Genomic DNA, 27900 nt, shown 5'->3' with positions numbered 1-27900 from the left:
AGGAGATTGTTTTGACCAGGACCACACCCCTAAATGCATTGAAGCAACTGCCATGTGATTGGTTGATTAGATAATTAAATTAATGAGAAATTGAACAGGTGTTCCTAATAATCCTTTAGGTGAGTGTATATTGTATAATGTATAAGGTTCAGTTGATGAATGAAATCGAAAATTCCGTCATAATTTTCTCATGTTGTTCTAAACCTGTATGACTGACTTCATGCTGCAGAAAAACACAAATGTATTTGGGATTAATCACACAAAAATTAACATGAAGGTGAGTACATGATGACAGAATGTTAATTTTCTTTAAGATCAGGTTTTGTAAGACAACGGCCCCCTCTGCTCTCACTATCAAAAGACATTAAATAAAGTCTTTTCTAAAGTCTGTTAATCCAAAATACAAGGAAACAAACACTATCATCAGCTATTTCATGAAAGGAGAGCACATCAGTTTATCTACCAAGCCTTTGATCCGTTACATCCCTTGCAGTCCTTGAAGCCCCTTAACATATCCCAAGGATCATGGTCATGGACACAGAGAGGAGGAGGCATGTCCGGTAGGATCTTAACTCCAGCACCAATGCTGACCAGCAGAAAAAGAGGCTGAGAAAACTTGGCATGGAAAGTGTGGATGAGTTCAGCCTTGTCATATGTAGTGTTGTAAAAGGACAGAGTTCCTGCCGCCCAGTCCAGATAGACCCCGACTCTCCAAGGTGAGCAGTCAGGAAGCCTCATCTCTACTCCTCCATGAAGAGCATTACATCTGGGCAAGGGGGTCCTCGCAAAAATGCCCCAGGATTTATTATTAAGTCCAATGCTAGAGGCTGCTAAACTTCCCTTCCTGCTTATGTCTTTATAGGCCATTCCTACAGTGGCCCACCTGCCAAACCACTCCAGCTGGAAGAAATGACGGCTGCTCAGACCTTCCCGACTCATGATTTGGTCTAGATCTTTAAAACTCTCGGGATGATGTGGAGGAGGTGCTAGGGTTCTGCGACGATTCACAAGAGCCTGATCTTCCTCTGACACCTGCACACTTGAAGAAGCTGTGTTGGGATCCCACGACAGCTGGCACACATCTAAAAATTTAAATAAAATAAAGTGTCCTGATCGTACAAGTTAAAATACTAATATCAATTTTAAGAAGAAAACAACAGACTAACATTGGCGTAGAGTTTCTATGTCCCGTTGCTCCTCTAGGCCATCCACTCTGTTGATAAATATTAGTTAAACAGTCAAATTTGAAGAGAAATTACTTGATAAAATTTCTTTTTGACTCTTAGTTAATAAAAATACAACTATTCATGTTAGCTCAGGTCCATTAAATAATATTAACAGATACAATGCTTGTTTTAATAATGTAAATAATAATAATGTAATAATTTTACCAGAAATAATAAAAAAAAAAAAAACTTCCATTTTTCTTGACTCACATTAGTTTCTCTAATCGGGTTGCTGGATCATCCAAAACAGATGTGAGCTGGTCAAATCCTGGGCCTTTAACAGGGTTGATGCTCAAGTCTATTTCCCGCATGTGTGATGGGTTGTAAGACAGAGCCCTCGCCAAACAAGCAGCTCCTGCTTCTGTGATGCTGCAGTGTGTCATCCTTCAGGAAAAAGGAGCTCATATTCACTTATTCCTACATTGTGCACTGATGAAATACACTACCGTGCAGAAGTTTAGGAGTCAGGAGGGATTTTTACGTTGTTTAAAGAAGTTTCTTAACTTCATAATCTGTATATATTTGATGGGTCGTGCACTCTAAGCCTTGTCTGAGGGATGTTTTGTGTGTGAAGCATGGCATTCAGATCCTGACATGGCCACTCACTTAGTTTCTGAATGGGCTTCGTAGGTTCCTCAACCGCTCGCCTACTCCGCGACATGGGATGCACAGGAGCGAGGCATCGGAAAGCCATGAAAGAGCTGGCAGAGGAGGCAGAGAAAGGCAGCTTCTGGCTGTGGCTAAGGAGGAAGGAGAAGGGTTGGGGGGTAAACACCTGGGGCATCAGCAGGGGGTGGCAGGGAGAGATCCCTGCCATCGCTCCGCCACCATGAGACGTACTGGGGTTAAAGGAGCGAAACGTCGATGAGTGGTGGTCCCCAGCCGACGACCCGCTCAGGCTCACAGAAGTGTTCAGTGAGGTGTCACGGCACACCAGTTCAAAAGGCACTGGAGGAGGTGCGTCAGGCAGTGATGTCCAGCAGGAAAACCAACACCTGTATCTTGATATGCACAATCTGGAGGAACCCAGTGACTACTGTGAAAGGGCAGTTGGCATCCAGGGAAGTCTGGAGGACAACCAGGAAAGACTGGATGACTGCAGGAAAGTCTGCACCGGGAGTGGAAGGCTAGTTACCTAACCCACTAGTCCCATAAAAGGGACACCCTACTCTCACAACGAAAATGAATAAGGAAAAACAACCCGATGGCCCTCCGAGAGGCGGGGTGGAAGAAGGGCCAAGACAGACGGATTTCCCGGTAACGACTGGAACGGATACGGACAAAGATTCTAGGATCACGAGAAGATGCAGGTGTGGTGGGGGAAAGAGACCACCTTCAGAGGGTTGCGGATCCACCAGGGAAGGAAGAAGTGTGTAGAGGGAGGCCAACAGCAACATTGCTCTGCAACCGCAGGTCAGACAAGAGGAACCCAAGGCCAGGTCGCAAACCACAGCGCTGAGGGATCCACCGTTGCTGTAGAAAGGCAGGTGGAGGACACAGGAGGGCCCGCGATGGACGCCAATGCCTCTGAGAGTGGTACTGACGAAGACACACACAGAGCACAAAGCAACCCCAACAACTGCGTACAAAGCCATAGGACAGAAAGGAAAGAACCCGGAAGGAGGCAGATGGTCAAGTGGCCAAAAGCCAACGAAGTTGCGGTCTGGCAGAAGCTCGACAAGGACCTCAGCCTTATCCTGGAGCACTCATTGCATGGACAGGTGGAAACCAAGCTGAACCGTATCGGAGACATCCTGTATGATGAATGCATAGGCAGATTCTGAGTAACTGCTGGAAAGCGGAGAGCTAGCCCAGTGCGGAAGGGGAGGAGGGAGAGGGAGATCGAACAGTTGGTGAAGAGGCGACGTCAACTCCGAAAACAGTGGAGGAAGGCAAGCAGAGAGGAGAAAGAGGGCCTGAAACCACTGTGGGATGAGGTGAGAAAAGAGCTTGCCGGCCTACGGAGGGCAGAGCGCATCCGTAAGCGCAGAAGGCGGAAGGAGAAAGAGAGGAGTAACTTCTTCAAAAATCCCTTCAAGCATGCCAGACAGCTGCTAGAGGATAAGAGAAGCGGAAAGCTGGAGATTACCAAGTCTGAGCTGGAGTACTACATAAAGGAGCAGTACAGTGACCCAGCGAAGTCAACTCCGCTGGGATCCCCTGGGTATGTTCCTCGCCCAGCTCCCCCAACCTCCCTCTTTGATGCTGCCCTCCCCAAACTCAGCGAGGTAACAGAGGTGGTCCGGAAGGCAAGAACAACCTCAGCCCCAGGCCCTAACGGGATACCATACAAGCTGTACAAGTACTGCCCAGGGGTCTTGAGACACCTCTGGAATCTGCTGAGAGTGGCTTGGAAAAACCAAGTCATCCCGTCAGAGTGGCAGAGAGCGGTCACAGTTTTCATCCCAAAGGAGCAAAACTCCATTACGATCGGCCAGTTTAGGAGTATCGCCCTCCTGAATGTCGAAGGGAAGATCTTCTCCATCCTAGCCAAGAGGTTGACCAGCTAACTCACAGGAAACGGGTACATTGACACCAGCTGCCAGAAGGCAGGTGTGCCAGGCTTCCCAGGGTGTGTGGAACACTCAGCAGTAATATGGGAGCAGATCCAAAGGGCGAAGAGAGAGAGAGGTGACCTGCATGTAGTGTGGCTCGATCTTGCTAACGCATACGGGTCAGTCCCCCACCAACTCATCGAGTTCAAGGTGGCCAAGTACTTTGGAGACCTCCAGATGTGCTGCACCCACCAGGACTTCACAACAGGCTGGCAACAGCTGGAAGTAGGCATTGCCATGGGATGCTCAATCTCGCCCATCCTGTTCATCGCAGCCTTTGAGATCATCCTCATAGGGGCTAGGAAGATGGTCGGAGGAGTGAAACTGCCGTCAGGACAAAGGCTACCAGCAGTTAGAGGTTACATGGACGATATTACCACCATACTCCGGACAGCAGCATGCACAACAAGGCTGCTGAAGAGGATCGACGAGCTTGTGGGCTGGGCGAGGATGAAGATCAAACCCTCCAAGTCACGCAGTTTGTCGATCAAGAACGGAGTCAGAAACGACAACACCATCTTTGTCGCAGGCGGTGAGAATATCCCGTTGCTGAAAGATCAACCTGTTCGTAGCCTGGGTCGTACCTACACAGCAGAGCTCTCAGACAGGCAGATGGGGGAGACGGTGAGGAAGCAGCTCGCAGATGGCCTGGCCAAGATCAACCAAAGCCAACTTCCCGGAAAGTACAAAGTTTGGTGTTACCAGGCCATACTGTACCAAAGGGTGATGTGGCCACTGAAGATGAGTGAAATCCCCTCATCAGTGGTAAACAAGATGGACAGGCTGGCAAACTCATTCATCAGGAAGTGGCTGGGTCTACCAAGATGCTTCTCGGAGGTAGGCCTCTTCGGGAGGAACACGCTACAACTACCTCTGCGATCCATCAGCGTGGGATACAAGCAAGAGAAGGCTCGGCTGGTGCTGGAGCTGAGGGAAACCACTGACCAGCTGGTGAGAGCAGCGGGCACCCAGATAAGAACGGGAAGAAAGTGGAAAGCCCAAGAAGAGGTCGACATGGCAATCGGCAGGCTGAAGCACCGCAAGGTGGTCGGAGAGAGTCCAAGAGGGTCGAGCAGGCCTTGGGAGGGGCGATATTCCCTTGTTCTGGTCAAAGGCTTCCAAAGAAGACCGGAAAGCCATGGTGGTGGCGGAAGTGGCAAGACCTGAGCACGAACGCCTTAACATCAAAGCGGTGTCCCAGGGCCAGCAAGGACGTTGGACATCATGGGAAGGACTCACAGACAGGTCCATGTCATGGTCCGACCTATGGAAGATCCCCCAAGCTAGGCTCAGCTTCCTGATCAGAGCAACCTATGACACCTTGCCTTGTCCCCGAAACCTCCACCAATGGTTTGGTGCCGAAGAGACCTGTTCCCTTTGCAACACCAGCAATGCAAGCCTCCAGCACATCCTGTCGGGCTGCACGACGGCACTGTCCCAAGGCCGCTACAGGTGGCGACATGACCAAGTACTGAAAAAGCTGGCAGAGGTGTCAGAGTCATGCAGAAAGGAGGCGAACAGTAGACCTTCCGCTCGAGGACGACATTCCATCCAGTTCGCGAGGGCTGGAGAGAGTGTCAGACCCTCCCGCCAGAGAGATACAGCAAGGCTCCTCCCACCGGGAAGTGAGTGGACCATGAGGGTCGACTTGGGAAAGCAGTTCCAGTTCCCCAGGGAGATAGTGGAAACATCCCTGCGGCCCAACATCGTCATGTGGTCAGAGGCTTGCAAGACCGTCCTCCTTGTGGAACTCACTGTACCATGGGAGGGAGGGGTGGAGGCTGCGTATGAGCGGAAGCGAGCCAAGTACTCTGATCTGGCGGCAGAGTGCAGGGAGGCGGGCTGGAAAGCCGTTATATGCCCTGTAGAAGTGGGATGTAGGGGCTTCGTAGGTTCCTCAACCGCTCGCCTACTCCGCGACATGGGATGCACAGGAGCGAGGCATCGGAAAGCCATGAAAGAGCTGGCAGAGGAGGCAGAGAAAGGCAGCTTCTGGCTGTGGCTAAGGAGGAAGGAGAAGGGTTGGGGGGTAAACACCTAGGGCATCAGCAGGGGGTGGCAGGGAGAGATCCCTGCCATCGCTCCGCCACCATGAGACGTACTGGGGTTAAAGGAGCGAAATGTCGATGAGTGGTGGTCCCCAGCTGACAACCCGCTCAGGCTCACAGAAGTGTTCAGTGAGGTGTCACGGCACACCAGTTCAAAAGGCACTGGAGGAGGTGCGTCAGGCAGTGATGTCCAGCAGGGAAACCAACACCTGTATCTTGATATGAATTAATCAATTATTTGAACAAATCAGTTGAATGAATGACTCAGTCATTAAGACAGTGACTTGTTGCTACCTACCTAAATTTAATTATTTATTTTTAATGTTCATAATTCTAAACAAAAAAAATAATTTTTATTAGTTATAAACGCTAATCATTAGATACAATAAGATACCAATAAGTAAATTTGACATTAACATTTCAATAATATTGAGAATACTAGCATTCAATGATAAAGTCAAAAAATTTATTCAGACACCTTCAACATTTCTCACATTATCAAAGTGTATTTTCTATAGTTTAGAAAATAGTAATAAAATATGACAAAACTCAAGAGTAAAACTGTCAAATTCATCATGATAAAGTCAGATACCTTTAATAAAAAGGTATGTAACAAAATTTGCTCAGGCCAAAGTTTCAAATACAACTGTACAAATAAACTTTTTGGTCTTAAATTTTTCTTATTAAATGTACTGGTAATCCACTGTATGAAGAATCGTTTGGGTATAATATGTCACAGTTTATTTTATTTTGCTATCCTTGCTTACATAAATGAACTATAGTGTCCTGCACCCACTAGTAAAAAAAAAAAATCTAAAATTGTATCTTGGTGTCTGAATAATTTTTGGTTTGACAGTATCTGTACCCACTTTGATAAAGAAAATTGTTTCCCCTCTATTGTTTTATTCGATGATACTAATCTTGTCAAACTTGTATATGTGAAATATGTAAGATCAGTAAAACAATTTTAATGAAAACACAAAAACACACCTTTATTTACTATCCTTTAATTACCATTTTCATCTTTTGTGCTCAGACTCACCTGAGTATCTCCAGTTTACAGCCAGGGTTACTCAGTCCAGCAGAGAGCAGCTCCACAGAAGAATCTGTTAGGCCACACATGCTGAGATCCAGAGATTTGAGGCTGCAAGATCCAAGAGCTGAAGCCAGAGTTTCAAGAGAATTATCCTTTAATTGACTGAGGAAAGAAAAAGAACAAAAAAAAAGACATTTCCATGTGAGGATATTACAGTGGTAGCTGTCTTTCTGAGCTGTAGAAATGTTCTGCTCACTTCCCATCTCTTCAATATGTAATAGCAGTGATTCCTGGGATACTCACACTAAGGGCTGGCAGGTACATTTCCATAATGACCAGCACAATCTATGAAAAGCAGCACAGCTGAGCAAAGGTTCAGAGGAGAGCTGATTATCAGGTGTGTGTAATCTACCAACAACACAGGGACAAAATGGGTTAAGACATGAACTTTTTGGGGTTTAAATAATGGTGCAAAGGCTACTAAAGTGTTTACCACAAACCTTGGTAAATCACTTTGCATGACACACACACACACACACACACACACACACAATAATTGGTGTTTAAAGCAGCTTTACAGGCTCAGAAATGCTACCCGTACCCCCAGCAGAAAGAGTGGGGGTTGGTGTGGCACTCTTGGTTGGGGTCTTCCAGAGGGAAGATGGATCTGTGGACCGTCATTCTCTTGAAGAAGACCTTGACTAAGAAGCCCAGGCACCAAAAGCATCAGGGCTGCAAGGGCAGACCCTCTGGAGAGGAGAGATACACACCTCAGCATACAGTGTTCCTCTTCAGTGCCCTCTGGGTGCTGCTCTTTTAACCCTGCCACCTCCGGTGCTTGATGTTCTCAGTTGCAGTCCATCAAAGGTATGGTACGAGATTGCTCATCCCCTCCAGTGAGGGTGCTAAAGTTGTCAGGTTGGTCACCCACTGCCGGTCATTTGCTACAGGGCACCAAAGTGACTATAGCCGATACTTCATTGTTTTAAAAACAGATAGGGGGTGGTTGCGTCTGATCATAGCTCTGCATCTGTTGAACTGTGCTATCAAATAATTTTCATTCAAGATGCTAAGTATCGAACAGACTGTGTCTCAGATCAGCTCTGAGGACTAGTTTGTCACAATAGATCTCAAGGACGCATACTTCCACGTATTGATCCTTCCTCAACAGAGAAAGTTCCTGAGGTTTGCTTTCGGTAACGAAGCATACCAATATCAGGTTCGTCCCTTCAGACTATCACTTTCACCAAGTGTGTAGATGCTGCCTCGGCTCCTCTCACTCTCCAGGGCATCCGCATACTGAATTACATTGACAACTGGATGATATTAGTAGCAGGTGATTCAGCATCGAGATGTCGTCTTTTCTCAAATGTAAAGGCTGGGATTGAGGCTGAATGCTTGTTCAAGAAAAGTGTGTTTTCTCCAGCTCAGAGAACCACTTATCTCGGCATTATCATGATGTCTGTCTCCTGCTCATATCGATTCCATGCTCACAGCCATAAAGGGAGTGAAAGAAAGCCAATGAGAGTCTCTGAGGTTTGATAGCAGCTGCATCAATCATGATACATTTTGGCGGGCTGTACATGAGACCTTTGCAGTGGTGGCTCAGGACCAAACCCACTTTACACGATCAAGGTCATGAAACGATGCCTACATGCCTTTAAGCCCTAAACACACTGCATGACTTTCGGCTGTCCCAGACGCAAGATTGGCATCGTGAAAAAATCGTGGCCATTTCTGTGATCGTGGATCCTAATCGGTGGTCCAATTTCAGACAGTGAGAAAGGTTCAAAGACAGTATCCTGCTGTACAGGAAGCTTCCATGGACCCCAGGCTGAGAGGCTCAATGGAAAAGGACAAGTAAGTTTGGATCATCTATATTTTCTGAGACCTCCTCCACTGAAATTCCAAATAAAGATTACTGCTTAGTGCTTAAAATGCTGTGTATGGATTGATCTTAAAACAATCAAAAGCCAGACTTAATACCAGGTATTTTTTGGTCAATGTTCAGTTGCCTCAAAATAGCAACTGAACACACCTTGTTTTCAGACCAGCACAAAAATGGGTGCAGATGCACTAGCTATTTAAACAACGTGGCACAGGACGTGGAAATGACAACTGTGTCTAGCTGAAACTAGCAAAAAAAAAAACAAGCATTGCGCTAAGATAGGGCCCCAAATGTTGAATTTGGTGTTAAATTAAAATTGGTAAGAGTTTAAATCCTCTCTTTAAAATATTTTGACAGTGATTAATAAACATAAATCGACTGATTAAGTATTATGCGTTATTTTTTTCACATATTTCTTTTTTTAAAACAATGGAATCGTAATCAGAACTGGGAATCATTAGGCAGAAATGGAACCGGAATCAGAACCAGAACATTTCTTATGATACCCAACCCTACGTGCCAGGATAATTAGGCAGATTTTAGCCCCGATTGACACCTTCCGACAATCTTAAGGATGCTCCGATTATCGTAAAATAATCTGATCAGATATTCCTGCCGTGTGTGGTGTGTTAAGACTGCTCTCCTCTGCTCAGAAGGACGTCGGGACCGCTCCGTTCTCAAATCGGGAATATCCAACATGTTGGATTTATTTGGCCCGATTTCTTCCCATGTGTGGTGTCCCCCGAGGACAAACGATCACGCAGCCTGTGGACTGTGGCATGTAGCCAATCAGAAAGCGAGGTGACGAGGCGGCGAGGAAGTACCGGGAAACAAAATCAAAACAGCCGGCGGCATGGCGCACCAGAAATTCCGGTGGACGTCGGAGATGGAGGACTTTGTTTTTTTTCGTTTACAAACAAAGGACAAACTATGGCCACTGCATCCTCTTCGTCCACCATGATTGTTTAATCTGAAGTCACGTTTGATCTCGAGGGATTTTGCGAGATTTCCCTTCTGACCTGGGAATGCTCGGGAGTCAAATCGGTTCGTGTGTGATGTGTTGATTTTGCCGTGTGGCTGCACACCACACACTGTACGACCAAAACTGTTAGACCTGTGATTTTTTATCGCCGTGTGTGGGGTCTCTCAGGTTTGGAAAATCGGCCGACAATTTTAAAATCGTCCCGTGTGAACCAGGCTTTAGACATATAGAAGAAACCTTGGATTCCTTGGCCTAAAAGGGAACAAGATGCTGTGTCTATCTGCCATAGTCCCTGCATCTCTGTAGGCTTTACTTCATCCTATAACATGCTAAAATGTACTGCTCCGGATGCACTTCTAAGCTTCCTGGTTGCTCACGTCACCCTGCTTGTAATGTTTTGCTTCTCCACTGGACTAATTCCACAAGTGCTTCAGAACGTGGTCACGCAGGTGTTCCCAAAGTGTTCCGAGGCAGCATCTCATTCACTTAAGTGAACCATGGTTACTTATGTAACCTGAGACAGTTTGTTGTAAGGTTGCTTATCTTACCGTGGGAGAACTATCCGCAGTGTCTCTAGTTTGAAGCAAGGATCCGCCAGCAAAGAGAAAAGTTGCTGAAGTTTAAGATTCATTGGTATTAATAAACTTAGTTCAAGCTCTCTCAGGTGTGAAGGGTTCTTTTGAAAAGCAGAGAATAATGCTGATAATGTTTCCTGCTCTACAGAATGGATTTCCAACCTGTAAAGAGAGTTATAAGAGTTAATACAAACTTTTCTCCGTAGATTTTATATCATTTTTGTTTAAGTGTGAGCCCAAAGCACATTTAAGAGGTCACGAACTAAGAAATTACTTCACTTATCTTTTTACAAGTAACAGGTCAATGTACTTTATTAAAAAGTTTCAAATTTCAAAATTTTCTTGTTCGTTCAAAAACAGCTTTTATTAAAACCAAGCGAAAATGGCATGTTTTAGATTTTGCCAAATCATGAGGTCATAATGTGATGAAAGACCTCCTCTGCAGAAGAAAATAAATGCCTATGCAAGGTCTGCTTTGGTTTTGGTTTTTGTACAAATAGCCCTCATGTTCCCATTGTTCTCCGTGTATTAATGTATGTACCTGCTGTTGGTGAGTCTATTCTGTTCATGCTACATAAAGTCTGTTCAAGTCAAGTCTTTTGTTTGGATTATGTTTGGATCACTTTGTAAATAAACTGCACATGGGTTCTTCAACTTGCAGTTCAGTGGACTACTCATTAAAGCCTATTTCTCCATTATTGCCTCTTGAGCCGCACCCACTGACTCACAAGATGCTAGAGAGATGCAAACACAGGATAACGCCATCAACATAAAAGATGTTGCAATGCTGATTCTGACTATATTGGATCCAATATAAGAGTAAATGTGTTTTTACCACTATAGCATTGTCTGTTCTAAATCATTTAATACATACTGTGTATTTATACGTTTTTAACCCAAATTACCCATGCTGTTTTGAGAGTATGTCACAGCATTATAGCAGTGGCCATTTATGTCTAAGTCCTGAAAGGCGTTATAAAAACACACTGTTCTGCAAAAATAGTCAAAAAACTTAAAAAAAAAAAAAAAAACCAAGCCAAAATCTTTCAAGCAAAAAATACAGTTCATGACCTCTTAAACTCATACCAGTTTATCTACATTTGCTATTATTTACCTCAGAACTGTTACTTTGAAGTTCGGGTGCCTGAATGCCTTCGACAGAAGCTGTAAATCCTGATCTTCATCTCTCGGAAAGTATCTTCTCAAGTCCAGCTCTTGCAGACAACAAGAACTGCTACAGAGAGCTGAGGTCAATTTCTGACAACCCTCTAAGCTTTCCATTACTTGTAAACTGGGGAGCACAAAACAATATTATTGAATGAAATTACCTTAATACTATCATGCACCAAGGTCATTCTATTTGAGACATAAAAGAAGGAGAAATTTAATACTAAGATTTAGTGATTTGTTCCAATAAATAATCATTAATAATAATCACTAATAAAAATAAGGTAATCATTTTTTTTTTTTTACTTACCTGAGTTTCTCGAGATGACAATCCGGGTTCATTAAGATTTGAGAGATGCTCTCCACTGCCCTGTCACTCAGGCAGAATGACTCCAGCAGCTTCAGCTCTCTCAAATGTGTTGGGTTCAGTAAGATCCCAGAGAACAAAGGATCAGCATCTTTAGGATAACTATAATATGGTGTCCTAAAGAGAATATTGTAAAGAAAGATGATACAGATACTCTATCTTAAGCGTTTAAGAGATGAATGTATGTTAAATACCATCTGGATATGATTTTAACAGGAATTATCTGCAATGAGATGCATTTATTGTTTTATTTTCCTATATTGTCCAAAAGATTTCAAGACTGCCTTGGTGTGAAGATCCACTTTGTTGTTTTCAATAAGGGACAAACATATATTTATATTAAGCAATGTATAATTATCTTAGCAACTAATGACAATTCAGTTACAATTTTGAGCTATTTGCATTTGTGTGCATTGTGTTACAAAATGTGTTCTGACTGTTATTCATAATGATTCATTCATTCAGGATTGCTGCAAAGGACATAATAGAGAACATTCAGTAATAGGTTAACTAGTTGCTCATTAGCATGCATATTACTAGCATGTTGGCAATATATAAAGCACATATTATTGCCTTATTCTGCATGACCATATTCTAGATCACTTAAAGGGGTCCTTGATTATGATTTCACCTTTTTAACATTAGTTGTGTAATATTGCCCTTTTAAACAAACAACATCTGAAAAGTTGCAATGCTTAAAGTTCAAGTCATTGGGAAATATTGTCTTTTAAAGAATCAGCTTTTTAAGGCCAACAACAAACAGTTGGTAGGAACTACAACAAGCTACTTCCTGGGTTTGTGACATCACTACCACTGAAATTGACACAAACCCTGGGCTCAGGAACACGTGACAGAGGGGGTGGGGCCATGGTGGGCTGCTTTAGAGAAGAGGAAGTGTTGTTGTAGTAGATTACTGTTGTAATGGCACCCAAACGCAGATTTTTTTCACCTCTCTGTGCAGTCTATTTTACAGACAAAGTGATTAATAAAATTTGTCAACCAAGCCTCTTCTTGTCGACTAACGGTTAGTCAACTACTATGGGGTAGCCCTGGTGTTTTCATTTAAAATGTGTGCATATCATGAAAATCTGACTTTCATTTTTTTTTTTTTTTGTGTTTTTTGGTGCATCTACTAATCCAGTAAATTCAATAAGACTAGTACGGCTTGAAAAAAAGCATGATTTCAGCACCATAGACATGATAATCAAAATAAAACGTGTTTTTTAGAAGAGTATCTGAGGTATGAGCTGTAAAGGCACAGCCCTATCCTGGAAAAGGGGGCATGGAGCAAAAGCTTATTTGTATTTAAAGGCTCATGAAACCCCATTTCAGCACTGTTAAGTGTGAGGAGGGGAAACAGACAACACACACAACTTCGGCTTCAGAGAGTTTCATTTCACTCTCATTTAGTTAAACCTTAAATGCACAGCCGTTTGCACTCTGCATTGAAGATATATATGAACTCGCTGTTGCACCGCTGATAACTTTAGGCTTAATATGTGGTGTTTATTTAGCCTTTTAATGGGTTGTGTCCCGGAGCTGTAAAAACGGTTACACTCATGAATGAATCACCTTTGTGCAGAACTCTTATTACAAAGAAAAAACAAACACTCTCCTTCCTTCGATCCATGAACGTTTCTTTTAGTTAATGTAAGCAATAGCATCTCACAGTCTGAAACATGTCATACCAAATTAACATGCTGTTGTGAATAATTTAGTGAAGTGTCTTCTTATAGGATAAGAGCATGCAGTCTCATGATTACTTTAATCACACCAATGTGTCATCGATGTACTATCGTCCTTTGCCATGTCTAAAAAGATTAAAATTAACCAGTTTTTTTCCAACAGTTCTCCAACAACAACCTATCAATAAGTTATCAATAAGCAGCCAGATAGGAGTTTATTGAGGGAAAAGCTATATACAAGCTTAAGCAAGTTGTCATAATTTTTCATACTAAATGCTTAAAGTGCAGGTATTGATGTTCTTTAAAAAGAAGACTACATAAGGTCAAAGTCACCTTTATTTATATAGCGCTTTAAACAATGCATAAGGTATGGTATTTTCTTAACTGAACAGACAATACTGAAAGTTGTCATTATAAAGCATGTCGGTATGTCCCTATAATTCAAGTAATAAAAGTAAAGAATACCTGTGTATGAGGTTTTTTTTTTGTTTTGTTTTTTCATTCATCACACAATTTGTTCAGGTTTCATTTGCTGTTGTATGAACTTACCTGAGTATCTCCACTTTGCAATTAGGGTTTCTCATACCAACGGATAATAGATCCAATTTTAAATAAATGAGAGCCTTTTTCTCAATGTCAATCTCTCTGATACAATTGGCTGGTGATCTCAGAGTTGACACGATTAGTTCCCAGCTCCGATTCGTGAGCCTATCCAGTCTAAGACAGAAAGAAAGTAAATTGCTAAATATGTCGTCTCATGTTATTTAGTGCACTCACTGCACTTTTCATTTTTAAATTTTCATTAGTCAATATTACACAAGTATTTCAAAATCACAAAGTAATACAATTATTCCGAATTTTTTTTTTTTATGTTGCACTGGCTGATATGACAGTCATCTAGAAGTTACATACAGTACAAACCAAAAGTTTGGACACACCTTCTCATTCAAAGAGTTTTCTTTATTTTCATGACTATGAAAATTGTAGAGTCACACTGAAGGCATCAAGGGCTATTTGACCAAGAAGGAGAGTGATGGGGTGCTGTGCCAGATGACCTGGCCTCCACAGTCACCGGACCTGAACCCAATCGAGATGGTTTAGGGGTGAGCTGGACCGCAGACAGAAGGCAAAAGGGCCAACAAGTGCTAAGCATCTCTCGGGGAACTCCTTCAAGACTGTTGGAAGACCATTTCAGCTGACTACCTCTTGAAGCTCATCAAGAGAAAGCCAAGAGTGTGCAAAGCAGTAATCAAAGCAAAAGGTGGCTACTTTGAAGAACCTACAATATGAAATAGTTTTGATGTCTTCAGTGTGAATCTACAATTTTCATAGTCATGAAAATAAAGAAAACTCTTTGAATGAGAAGGTGTGTCCAAACTTTTGGTCTGTACTGTATATACAGAATATTCAGTACAGAATATATATACACACACACAAACATTCATACATCTCCCTGTGCTTACCTGAGGACTCTGGAGATCTTGATGACGGGCAGCAGTCTCATAATGGCTTCATCTACATTAGCATATTTACTGACATCGAATATCAGTGATGTATCCTCAGAGGTCAGCAGAGTAGTCGCTATATTTGACCACTCTGAAGGAGTAATGTGCACATCCTCATCTATCTGAAATTTAATCGGGCCATGATTGCTATCCACAGGCAGGGCTACGTCAAGTTCATCCAAACAGCAAGAGAGATTAACAGAGATCTCAAATAATGGTTTTGCCTTGACTTTCTGTAAAATATTTTGGACTACTTCCTCTTTCCTTACATGAAGAGATGTATTTTGGAAAAAGCAGGACAGGAGCTTGTTGCTTGGACCTGCAGAGATGCCCAAGAGAAAGAGAAGAAATATGTCTAGTTGGCCAGTTTTGCTCCTTAATGCTCTGTCCACTGCCCTTCTGTGCAGATCAACTGGTACTTCTGTAGGATTGAGCAACTTTTGTGCTTTTTCTGCAAGTGTAAAAAACATTACATTTCCCTTGCTGGGTTCATAATGCACAGCAACATACAATGCTGCCAGGAACTCTTGGACGCTGGGATGTGTGAAGCGGTACATTTTCCCTAAACCCATCATGTTCTGATTTCTGAAGAACATGGGCCAGTCTTCAGAGAGTTTGACAGGAAGATAAGGATCTGTATTGGTTTCTCTCTGGTCCTTCTCCATAAAGGTCGATGTGTCCTTTTCCAGCATGTGCCAAGCCAGCTTACCCAACTTCAGGATCTCCTCAGTGCCTGATTTAGAAGACTTTTCCACATGTCTCTTCATTTGAATCAGAAGAAAATGTGTGAAAATCTCGGTCAAGGTGAGAGGATGATTTGTGTTGTAACTATTACTGAAAAGTTCTTCCAAAACAGTGGAAGCCATCTGACAGAAGAATGGCAAGGAGCGCATGATGTACAGGGATCTGGATGATTTCACGTGAATAGTGGCTCTTACTGCAATGGTTCGGTCATACAATTCACTTCTGATATGCTCTTCCCACTGTAAGTCATCAAACCCATGAAGTTCAACCCCCTTCTGTATATGTTCTGGAGGAATAAGACCTGCATATTTTAGCCTTGAAGTGACCAGGATCTGGGCAGAGGGAAGAAGGTTCCCTTTGAGAAGATTCACCAGTATGCAGCCTACAGAAACTGGTGTCACTGAGTTGGCGCATGTCTTGGTGCACTTAAAATTAAGAGGAAATCTAAATTCACCTAGTCCATCCAAAATAAACAGAATCTGAGACCGTTCAAGGGTCTCTGGGTTGAGTAACTTTGGAAAGATCAGATCCAAGAGCTCTATCAGGCTGAGTTTTTTGTCATGTAGTATGTTCAGCTCACACAGGTGAAGAGGAAACACAAAATCAATGTGCTGGTGTGTTCTGCCATGTGCCCAGTCTAAAACAAACTTCGTCACAGCTGTTGACTTGCCAGATCCAGATATTCCTCTCATCATAATGCTGCGGATATGGTCTGTAGAAGAATGAGGCTTCAGGAGATCATCATAATTAATGACATTTTCATCTTTAATGTCCTCATTGTAGGGTCTTTCCAGCTCACGCATCTCATGGGCCATCTGGCCATCCAAATGTGTCCTGTTTGACACATACATCTTCAGTGGAATGTCATTTGGAGCCTTTAGAGTGTCTTCATATCGCTTTTTTAAGCTTTCTTGCATTAAAGACTTCAAAGTTTGGATCTCCTCTTTAGAAGTTTCTTCATCAGTAAGTAAAGAACTGGAAATATGTCAGAAATGTGTTCAGTGAGATCGTATACAAAATAACAATATACCAAACTATATACATTATTCTACCTAACGTTCTCATTCAACATTTTTATCATGTGGATTATCAAAAAAGAGCTTTATGTTAAAAAAAAAACTCTTTCTGACATCCACATGATAAACATATCCCTTGCTACAGTTTCTGAGTAACTTTTGACCCATTTCCAACCTTCCCTTTCTTTCTAAAATGTTAGAAAATGTGATCACCATACAATTACAGTCTCATTTGGATAAACACAATATGCATGATCCATTTAAGTCTGGTTTTCATCCTCTCCACAGTACAAGGACTGCTCTTTTAAGAGTTGTCAATGATCTCCTTCTTGCTTCTGACTCTTGTGCCCTCAGCCTCCTGGTGGATCTGAGAGCAGCTTTTGATACTGTTTGCCATTCAATACTTCTATCTCTGGTGTGTGCTATCAGTATTACAAGTACAGCTTTTCAGTGTTTAACTTCATATCTTTCAGACAGGCAGCAATTTAAAAGCACCAACAAACACAAGTCTTGCTCTGTGTCATGTCATGTCATGTGGTGTACCTCAAGGTTCTGTTCTTGGGTCCACTTCTTTTTCTAATCTATATACTTCCCAATTCTGTTTTCCTCTTCCTTCCATTAAAGCCCTTAATCTTTTGCAATTAGTTCAAAATGCTGCTGCTTGTACAACTCGAATTCCGGAAAAGTTGGGACGTTTTTTAAATTTTAATAAAATGAAAACTAAAGGAATTTCAAATCACATGAGCCAAAATTTTATTCACAATAGAACATAGATAACGTAGCAAATGTTTAAACTGAGAAATTTTACACTTTTATCCACTTAATTAGCTCATTTAAAATTTAATGCCTGCTACAGGTCTCAAAAAAGTTGGCACGGGGGCAACAAATGGCTAAAAAAGCAAGCAGTTTTGAAAAGATTCAGCTGGGAGAACATCTAGTGATTAATTAAGTTAATTGATATCAGGTCTGTAACATGATTAGCTATAAAAGCTTTGTCTTAGAGAAGCAGAGTCTCTCAGAAGTAAAGATGGGCAGAGGCTCTCCAATCTGTGAAAGACTGCGTAAAAAAATTGTGGAAAACTTTAAAAACAATGTTCCTCGACGTCAAATTGCAAAGGCTTTGTAAATCTCATCATCTACAGTGCATAACATCATCAAAAGATTCAGAGAAACTGGAGAAATCTCTGTGCGTAAGGGACAAGGCCGGAGACCTTTATTGGATGCCCGTGGTCTTCGGGCTCTCAGACGACACTGCATCACTCATCGGCATGATTGTGTCAATGACATTACTAAATGGGCCCAGGAATACTTTCAGAAACCACTGTCGGTAAACACAATCCGCCGTGCCATCAGCAGATGCCAACTAAAGCTCTATCATGCAAAAAGGAAGCCATATGTGAACATGGTCCAGAAGCGCCGTCGTGTCCTGTGGGCCAAGGCTCATTTAAAATGGACTATTTCAAAGTGGAATAGTGTTTTATGGTCAGATGAGTCCAAATTTGACATTCTTGTTGGAAATCACGGACGCCGTGTCCTCCGGGCTAAAGAGGAGGGAGACCTTCCAGCATGTTATCAGCGTTCAGTTCAAAAGCCAGCATCTCGGATGGTATGGGGGTGCATAAGTGCATACGGTATGGGCAGCTTGCATGTTTTGGAAGGCTCTGTGAATGCTGAAAGGTATATAAAGGTTTTAGAGCAACATATGCTTCCCTCCAAACAACGTCTATTTCAGGGAAGGCCTTGTTTATTTCAGCAGGACAATGCAAAACCACATACTGCAGCTATAACAACAGCATGGCTTCGTCGTAGAAGAGTCCGGGTGCTAACCTGGCCTGCCTGCAGTCCAGATCTTTCACCTATAGAGAACATTTGGCGCATCATTAAACGAAAAATACGTCAAAGACGACCACGAACTCTTCAGCAGCTGGAAATCTATATAAGGCAAGAATGGGACCAAATTTCAACAGCAAAACTCCAGCAACTCATAGCCTCAATGCCCAGACGTCTTCAAACTGTTTTGAAAAGAAAAGGAGATGCTACACCATGGTAAACATGCCCCGTCCCAACTATTTTGAGACCTGTAGCAGAAATCAAAATTGAAATGAGCTCATTTTGTGCATAAAATTGTAAACTTTCTCAGTTTAAACATTTGCTATGTTATCTATGTTCTATTGTGAATAAAATATTGGCTCATGTGATTTGAAAGTCTTTTAGTTTTCATTTTATTAAAATTTAAAAAACGTCCCAACTTTTCCGGAATTCGGGTTGTATTGCATTCAGTTCAAAATACATGTCCTAGTTTCTGAGATGATACATTGATTTCTATGATATATGGGGCAACTTTATCAGCAATTTTCCCAGGCAACATTTTCTGAGCAATGTTGCTTGGGGACTTTCACACTGATGATGGGTAACAAATTTCTGCCTGGATAATTTAGATCACTTGTGGGCCCTGTCTCTCACTGGGTTGTCTCACTTGGTTGCCTGTTGATGGCAACATTGCTCAAAAAATGTTGCCTGGCAAAATTGCTCAAAATGTTGCCCTCTGTATCATCAGCTTACAGACTGAGTTATGAGAATTTGCCTGAAATACCCAAATACCTTTTGATGGTACAGAGTTCAGCATTTCAGCTCCTAGGCTTTGGAATACGTTGCCCCAAAACCTCTGTGCGGTCTCCTTTAAAGGGTTAATCCATCCAAAAATGAAACGTTGTCATTAATCACTCACCATAGTCGTTCCATACCCATAAAAGCTTTGATCGTCCTCGGAACACAATTTAAGATATTTTGGTTGAAAACAGGGAGGTTTGAGACTGTCCGTAACGTTATGAAGCGAGGATAGTACTTTGTTTAAAAAGAAAACAAAAATAACGAATTTATTCAACAATTCCAAAAATAACAACTTTGAATAAAGTCATTCTTTTTTTTTTATGTACAAAATGAGTACAAAAAGTACTCTCGTCACTTCATAACGTTACGGTTGAATCGCTGATGGCAGATGGACTACTCTGACGATGCTTTTCATACTTTCCTGGACCTTGAAGGTGTTACTTACTTGGCAGTCTATGGGACAGTATCAAGCCTACCGGGTTTTATCCAAAATATCTTAAATTGTGTTCCGAAGATGAACAAAGCTTTTATAGGTTTGAAACGGCATGGGAGTAAGTGAATGATGACAAAAAAATCATTTTTGGGAGGAGTAACCTTTTAAGACCTTATGACTGAACTGAAAAGCATTCACAATATGTTTTGCTAACTGATTGTGTCCATTAACTGTCACAGCTTGACTTAATTTGTGTACTCTCTCTTGTTGTGATGTGTTGTCATGTGACGCATAGCAGCCAAAATAGCACTGATGTTTTATTTCTTTTTCTTTTTTATTCTAAAAATTCCCAAATGTATTAACTTTATCATGAAATATCATTCTCACCTTCAACTAGATTATGCTAGTTGATAGTGGGCGATGGTCAAAGTAGCCTAATAATGTAGTCTATTAAATATACATAAAAACCTCTCTATTTACTTAAAGGATTAGTTCACATGAAAATGAAATTCATCCATGTTTGACTCACCCTCAGCATCCTAGGTGTATGTAACTTTCTACTTTCAGATGAATCCAATTAGAGTTATATTAAAAATTATCCTCGCTCTTCCAAGCCTTTCAATGGGGTAAGACGGTGTTTGTTGTCAACAGTTAAGACGTGTAATGAAGTGCGGGCATGTGTAATAAAACATCTCTCACACGGCTCCGGGGGCTGAATAAAGCCTCCCTGCAGTGAACCCATGTGTTTTTGTAAGATAAATATCCAGATTTCAACCATAATAAACACTTTTTTCTAAAATCTGCTGACTGTGGGACGCGGAAGATGTTCAGTCAGAAGCTGGAAGACGCATGCGTTGCGAACGTGGCTCTGGGAAATGGAGAAGCAAAGAAAACAAAGTTTCCTTACTTTAGCTAAGGAAACCCAGTCTCCTCTTGGCTTACATCAAAATCCTCCGACATTTTTCTTTACAGATCCTCATTTTGTGTTTCTATTTCATGACCAGCGTTTTGTTTTGGTCTCTCTCTCAGTGCTCGTCACGAACCATACAGTGCTGATGAACTACAACATCCACCTGCACGTCTTCTGGTTCCCCACAGTGAGAAAAAAAGTGTTTATTATGTTTGAAATATGGATATTTATATTACAAAAATGCATGGATTCGCTACAGGAGGCCTTTATTCACCCCGTTTGAGAGACGTTTCATTGCAGCTGCGCAAACTTATTTCACGTCTTCTGAACAGTTGACAACAATCACCCGCTCACCCTCATTGTAAGGCTTGGAAGAGCAAGGACAATATTTAATATAACTGCAATTGGATTCGTCTGAAAGAACAAAGTCACATACACCTAGGATGCTTTGAGGTCGAGGCAAACAGGGACAAATTTTAATTTTAGGGTGAACTAACCCTTTAAGTAACAGATGGGTGTCATGCCATAAGATATTTTTAATACGACTGACTTGATAACTAATGTGAATTTAACATTAATAAAATATGAATAAAAACATTGTAAGTTAAGCTACGTATCATAACGCTTTCATCGTACAGAAAGAGAGCAAAGAACATTTTCAATCTAGAGTTCAAGCACTCTTGAAAAATTCCCATTAAAATCATATTAGCGGTTTAGACTGAGAAATGAATACCTTACAGATTCGGACACACATCAGTAGTTTGTTGTTTCTGAAGCGCTGAACGATTTAATGCTGGTGTGATTGTATTAAATATAGAAAATATTATTCGGCTATTTTTTTGTCTTTTAGAAGCTGCATTCAAAATCCACTTGGCTTAAAAATCTGAGGGGGCACAGGCCTCTGAGCTTCTAGTATAAATGATCAATGCCTGAAAATCTTTATTTGTGTAATTTCCTTATATTGTGTAATATTATGTAAGACTTACCACGACTCTGTGGACCGATTATTCATTTTTGTTTGGTCCTCAAGAACGTTATCTTTTAGTTTTGATGCCACAGTCAGCGCTGCAAACACAAAACACATAATTTATTTAAATACACAGTTCTCATGGGCTCTTTAAAGTAGCTAAACTACACATAAATGTCACTAATAGCCTACCTGACAGGTCCTGAGAAAACACAACTGTGACACTAAACAACAAATATTAGGCCTAATCTATACCGCATGTGTTAGCCTATTATTCGGAATACAATTTTAGCATTAAAACAATGAGAGCACAAAACATGTAAACTTAATCTGCCTCGCTTAAAACCAAATCTTAATTTTATATAGCTAATGTTACTTTATAGCTAATAGCCTATAGCGATCTGAGCCGTGTTCACGCTTTACTTTCACTTTTTCCTACTTTTTCCTAGTTTTTTACATATTCTCTGTAAACCTAAACCAAAACATCAAAACCACCGTGGTATCAGCATGTATTCGCGCAGATATGTGATGATATCTTGATTGTTTTTGACTGCGGTCAGCGAGTCCCTCTCTCTCTCAAGTGTCGCCTGTGAAAGAGGCGTGACTACCGAGAAACACACGAAAAAGAGAACAGCTCGGTCCATTCACATGCAACCCGGTGTTGTGTAATATTCGATTCCCGTGAAAAACTGTTTCCGTGGGTGGATTTTACATGAATATTCATTAGTTCCCTTATTGTGGGCGTGTCCTTGAAACAACGAATGGAACTGATAATATCAGTGCACGCTCGTCAAATCAAAGTCAAATCAAAGTACTAAAAGGCGGTATCTGTACTTTACTAGAGTATTATTTTTTTCTCCTACTTCCACTTTTACTTCAGTACATATTTTCGATGAGTTTAATACTTTTACTCCGATATTTTTTATGTGCTGCATCGTTACTCGTTACGATTATAAAAATGTTACGAATCATTCCATTACAAACAGAACTGTAGATAGCAGGTTTGATGAAGCTGGCACATCACTGAGCGAATCAAGCGATTAAGAAGACTGCGCGTGCTGACTGAACTGCTGTGAAGAGAGAGATGAACACCGAGCCGAGTCGGATAATAACTCGTTCACGAGTCAAGAACCGGTTGCATCGGTTTTCGGATCACCAGTAGTTCTTTCAGACAGTTCGATTCAATAAACCAGTTGAAGAAAACAGTTCACCGGTTCTTTTGCGCTCGACGTAATGGCGTCATTGGCGTTGACTGCAAGCCTTCGGTGTACCCGCGCTCATAACACTAGCACAGAATCGGTTCAGAATCAATCACCAAAAGAATCAGTTCGGTTCAGAAGCTATGTGTGTCGGTTTGCTTTCACACTGAATCACACATGCGCAGTATCATCAGCTCCTCGGTTCTCGAATCGGACACGTCTGACAGAAACGGTTCTGGACCACTGATCTATAATATAAGTTATGTTCTTGACTCGTGAACGAGTCAGTCTGTTGTTCGTTATCTGGCTCGGCTCGGTGTTCATCTTCAGTTCTCTCTTCACATCAGTTCAGTCAGTGTACTGTTTGAGTAAATGAATTACCTCGGGATATTGGTTTGTTTTAACTCAGAGGGAGTGTCAGCGACATTAAACAAGTTAACAGCTTAAGTCATTTGTGGATTAATGCGTATTGGAGACGCGAACCGTTTAAAACGATTCAGTTCGATTTGGTGAACTGATTCAAAAGGATCCGGTTACATCGAATGATTCGTTCGCGAACCGGATATCACAAACTGCTTTGTTTTGAATTGCAAATTTTTTTTTTAACTGACCCTCTGATGTCACATGGACTACTTTGATGATGTTTTTCTTACCTTTCTGGACATGGACAGTATACCTTACACACAGCTTCAATGGAGGGACTGAGAGCTCTCGGACTAAATCTAAAATATCTTAAACTGTGTTCCAAAGATAAACAGAGGTCTTACAGATTTGAAACAACATGAGGGTAAGTTATTAACGACATAATTTTGCAAATTGGGCGAACTAACCCTTTAATCAGTTTTTTGTTTATAAAAAGTTACAGTCAAAGGAATTGTGATTGTCCTTTAGGTTAATCATTTGAAATAGTAAAAACAATATGTTCAAACTTTTGACTACTTTCTTTAATAACTACATAACACAATACTTGTACTTTTACTTTCAGTACTTGAGTAGTAAATTTTCAAATAGACTACTTGCAATACTTAAGTACAAAAAATGTTGAATACTTTAGTACTTCTACTTAAGTGTGGTGCTTAAAGAGCACTTCAACTTCTACTCAAGTCATTTTTTTGATAGAGCACTTGTACTTTTACTCAAGTCTGGGTCTCTAGTACTTTATACATCTCTGGTTATATGATAAATTGCCTTTCATGTTTTTCTTGATTGATTACAGGCACACAGAAAAACAATCAATAAGCTAATTTAACCTATCTAGGCTAATATAGTATCTAGGCTAATAGTTTTTACTGTTTGGTGTATTTCGCTTTTTATATATTTCATTTGTGGGGCTTTATTTTTAATAGTTTGCTTTGATTAGACTACCTAGTTGTCATTGGAGAGAGACTAGTACAATTTGTATACGGGAAGTCGTGGCCTGGTGGTTAGAGAATCGGACTCCCAATCGAAGGGTTGTGGGTTCGAGTCTTGGGCCGGCAGGAATTGTGGGTGGGGGGAGTGCATGTACAGTTCTCTCTCCACCCTCAATACCACGACTTAGGTGCCCTTGAGCAAGGCACTGAACCCCCAACTGCTCCCCGGGCGCCGCAGCATAAATGGCTGCCCACTGCTCTGGGTGTGTGTGTGTGTGTGTGTGTGTGCACTTCTGATAGGTTAAATGCAGAGCACAAATTCTGAGTATGGGTCACCATACTTGGCCGAATGTCACTTCACTCACACTTTCAAAGCCTGAAACAAACCACTACAAACGTATCTGTGTCATAATAAAATCGGTGTGAGCATCCCGTGTCATGCTTTCTTTAATCTTTTTTTTTATGACCAGCTTTTACCAGCCTTCACAGCCCCATCAGTGTATTTATTATTATAAATGCACATTTACTTCTGTCACATATTTTATCCTATTACTAAGATTTTAAAGTATCTTCTACAGTCCCTTGAGTGACTTCCTGTTTGTTGTTGGCGTCTGTACTGCGTTTGAGCTCCGTCACTATTTTCTTTTTATCGACTATTTTTATCTTAAAAATCAATTTTATACATCATCGTTTCCGTTTATATAACGTGTGAATATATCCTCTATTGTATTCTACAACAAAAACAATCAGAGCGCCTCGCTATCAATAGTTTTATTTTGATTTCCTGGGTCCGCTATTAGCTTATAGCCCGTTAGCATCAGCAAGCGTGGTTGTTGCTAAACGGGCTTACATTGCTAATACTCTATTCACACACATTACCATTGGTGTACTCACTGTTACTTGCTTTAATGTCGGATGAATGTCTACCTTTGATTGCAGGTGAGGACACGTTCTAGCTGCTTTCGGTGCAGCTCGAGCTCGAGGCCATGGAGAAGCAGATTCGCGACCTGGAGGTGAGGCAGGCCCAGCTGAGAGAGCGGAGAGCCGTGCTGGAATCATCCCGGGCTGATGCTCACAAGTCTGGGGTAAGTATACAGCATGCTGTTAACAGTCCCACTTAGTCTACTCCGTGTGTTTCTCTGCACAGGCCCGGTGCACCCAGGACACGATCTTCCCAGATGTCCTTCACTCCGGCGCCGGGACACCACGGACCCTGGGTGCATCCACAGCGGAGGACACGAGCCAGGCCCCGGGCGACGACTTCTCCCCCTCCAATCTTCGAGATCTCCACCCGGAACTGCTTCGCTCCCCTCCGCGAGACGGGACGAGACGCTGTGATCATTGGAGACTCCATCGTCCGACACGTCCGTGCTACGTTAGCCGAAGGCCATTGTTTCCCTGGTGCTCGTGTTCTCGATGTTTCTGCGCAGATACCCGCGATCCTGAATGCCCCAGAGCGGTCGTGCTTCACGCCTAACTCTAACATGGGCACTATTTTCTCTAATACATTAGAAGCTGTTGCCCCCATCAAATTGAAAAATGTTAGAGAAAAACGTACTGTGCCATGGTATAACAGTAATACTCACTCTCTCAAGAAAGTAACTCGTAGTCTTGAATGCAAATTGAGAAAAACTAACTTGGAAGTTTTTAGAATTGCATGGAAAAACAGTATGTCCAGCTATAGACAGGCTAAAAAAAACTGCTAGGGCAGAGCATATCCACAAACTCATTGAAAATAACCAAAACAATCCAAGGTTTTTATTTAGCACAGTGGCTAAATTAACAAATTACCAGACGCCACCTGATTCAAATATTCCACCAACGTTTAATAGTAATGACTTTATGAATTTCTTCACTGATTAAATAGATAACATTAGAAATACAATAGCGAAAGTAGATTCTACAGCGTCTAACACTTCAGTTTCATCCATCGTACCCAAAGATAAACTGCAGTGCTTTACAAATATAGGAAAGGGAGAACTAAATAAACTTATCACTGTATCTAAACCAACAACATGTTTATTAGATCCTGTACCCACTAAATTACTAAAAGAGCTGTTACCTGTAGCCGAAGAACCGCTTCTCAATATCATTAACTCGTCGTTATCTTTAGGTCACGTACCAAAACCATTCAAGCTGGCGGTTATTTATGGAAGCACATGGGTAGCGATATTCAATTTGCAATGTAATATGCAAAATGACAATGCAATATGTAAAATGGCAATGCATTTCTGTATTTACATTTTCATTTTCCAATACATTTGTGCAACGTTTGGTGCAAAATGAAAATGAAAATTAAATAACAATTTTAATTTGCCATTTCATACACTAATTTTAATATGTAACATGAAAACTAATTTTAACGCTTTATAAGTTGCAAAATTAAAATGAAAATGTATTACAGAAATTATTAGATATGTATAACATGTTCAAGCAAAAACTGTGGCAAAATGATCATTTAAATGCTATTTTTCTTAAATGCATTAAAACTCACAGTCAAGACACTAACGATTGCATTTTCATTCAGTGTCCCGCAATGAATGTAGCACAATTCAATGTGCACATTGAAAATGCATTCCTAGCCGATCACGTGTCCGCCCCCTCCCGCCATGTCAATCACTGCGTGAACAAGGCGGGGCTTGCAGAAGGTCAGAGACTCAAATCTCAAGAAGAGGATTCAAGTGAGAGAACATGGACAAGACCGTTGGTCCGTGTACGTTTTGATAATTTCGTTTATGGCTTCAATATTTCATTCGCACTTGTGGGCGGAGCTGAAACGCTGCTTTCATCTGATTGGTCGAATCGCTCCAGCTTCAGCTCGGTCTTTTCATTCTTTCAGGCAGAATAAGAGTCAGTGCGAGTGAAGCACTGTAATGTCTGAAACTACACTCACTGTTAATTAGCATAATATTTGAATCAGATGATGCTGTCCACATAATTCGTGCTGCTGAGACCTGCAAATTATTTCTAGGTTGTAGTATTGTATGAATATTGTCCCACTGATAAAAACAGTGCAAATAGTTCTGTCTCTTTGGAAAAAAGTGAAGTGGAAATAAAAATCAATATTAGACTGAACAGTTCCATGTCTGTAACATTTACCACTCTCATATTTTAAGTCATAAGGCACTAGGTATGTGTGTGTGACATTAATAAATAATTGTAAAAATTAATATTGTTACATTTCTGAAATAAAAATAGTAAAATTAGCTCTATGCTGCTCAGTGCTCCTGTAGCCTACCCCAGAGCGCCCTCTCGCGGCTGCGTAATGTTTTCTCTTGGTTCTGAATAAATGCGACTTAAATATGTTTTTTTCCACGTCATGACGTATTTTTGGACTGATGCAACTTAAACCAAAAAATACGGGTAACATTATTATTATTATTTATTATGAGAGTAACTGACACAGACTAGAACTTTAATGTTTCACCAAATTCAGCTCAGATCTTCAGACTCGTCTGACTCGTGTTGCTGTATAACTGGCCAGACTTACCTTCACAAAAAATCCTATTTAATCTTATTTCATAAATTTAACTAAATTTATTTCCACTTCACTGTTATCCAAGGAGACAGAACTATTTGCACTGTTTATATCAGTGGGACAATATTTATACAATACTATAACCTAGAAATAATTT

General features: G+C 41.4%; 1 protein-coding gene across 1 annotated transcript; it reads right to left on the bottom strand.

Moving 5' to 3' along the window:
- Positions 1–266: 266 nt before the first annotated feature.
- LOC132145666 (NLR family CARD domain-containing protein 3-like) lies at positions 267–22286 on the bottom strand. Its single transcript, XM_059556847.1, has 12 exons — positions 21907–22286; positions 21734–21812; positions 14993–16753; positions 14079–14246; positions 11788–11961; positions 11425–11601; positions 10284–10472; positions 7169–7273; positions 6872–7027; positions 1437–1610; positions 1167–1213; positions 267–1082 (listed from the first exon to the last, which is right to left on the bottom strand). Exons 2-12 carry the CDS (start codon positions 21757–21759, stop codon positions 460–462), a joined length of 3600 nt encoding a protein of 1199 aa, XP_059412830.1. The 5' UTR covers positions 21760–21812; positions 21907–22286; the 3' UTR covers positions 267–459.
- Positions 22287–27900: the final 5614 nt, after the last annotated feature.

Source organism: Carassius carassius, chromosome 8 (assembly GCF_963082965.1).
Source record: "Carassius carassius chromosome 8, fCarCar2.1, whole genome shotgun sequence".
Classification (NCBI taxonomy): Eukaryota; Metazoa; Chordata; class Actinopteri; order Cypriniformes; family Cyprinidae; genus Carassius; species Carassius carassius.
The sequence above is the reverse complement of the archived record's forward strand: the minus strand, read 5'-3'. Positions and strand labels throughout refer to the sequence as shown.

Excerpts from the sequence above, each read along its gene's own strand:
- LOC132145666 (XM_059556847.1), bottom strand. The coding sequence starts at position 21,759 with ATGAATAATCGGTCCACAGAGTCGTG. Across the intron at positions 11,602-11,787 it reads TGTCATCTCGAGAAACTCAG|TTTACAAGTAATGGAAAGCT; the intron begins GTAAGTAAAAAA and ends TGTGCTCCCCAG. Across the intron at positions 1,083-1,166 it reads CATAGAAACTCTACGCCAAT|ATGTGTGCCAGCTGTCGTGG; the intron begins GTTAGTCTGTTG and ends TTAAATTTTTAG.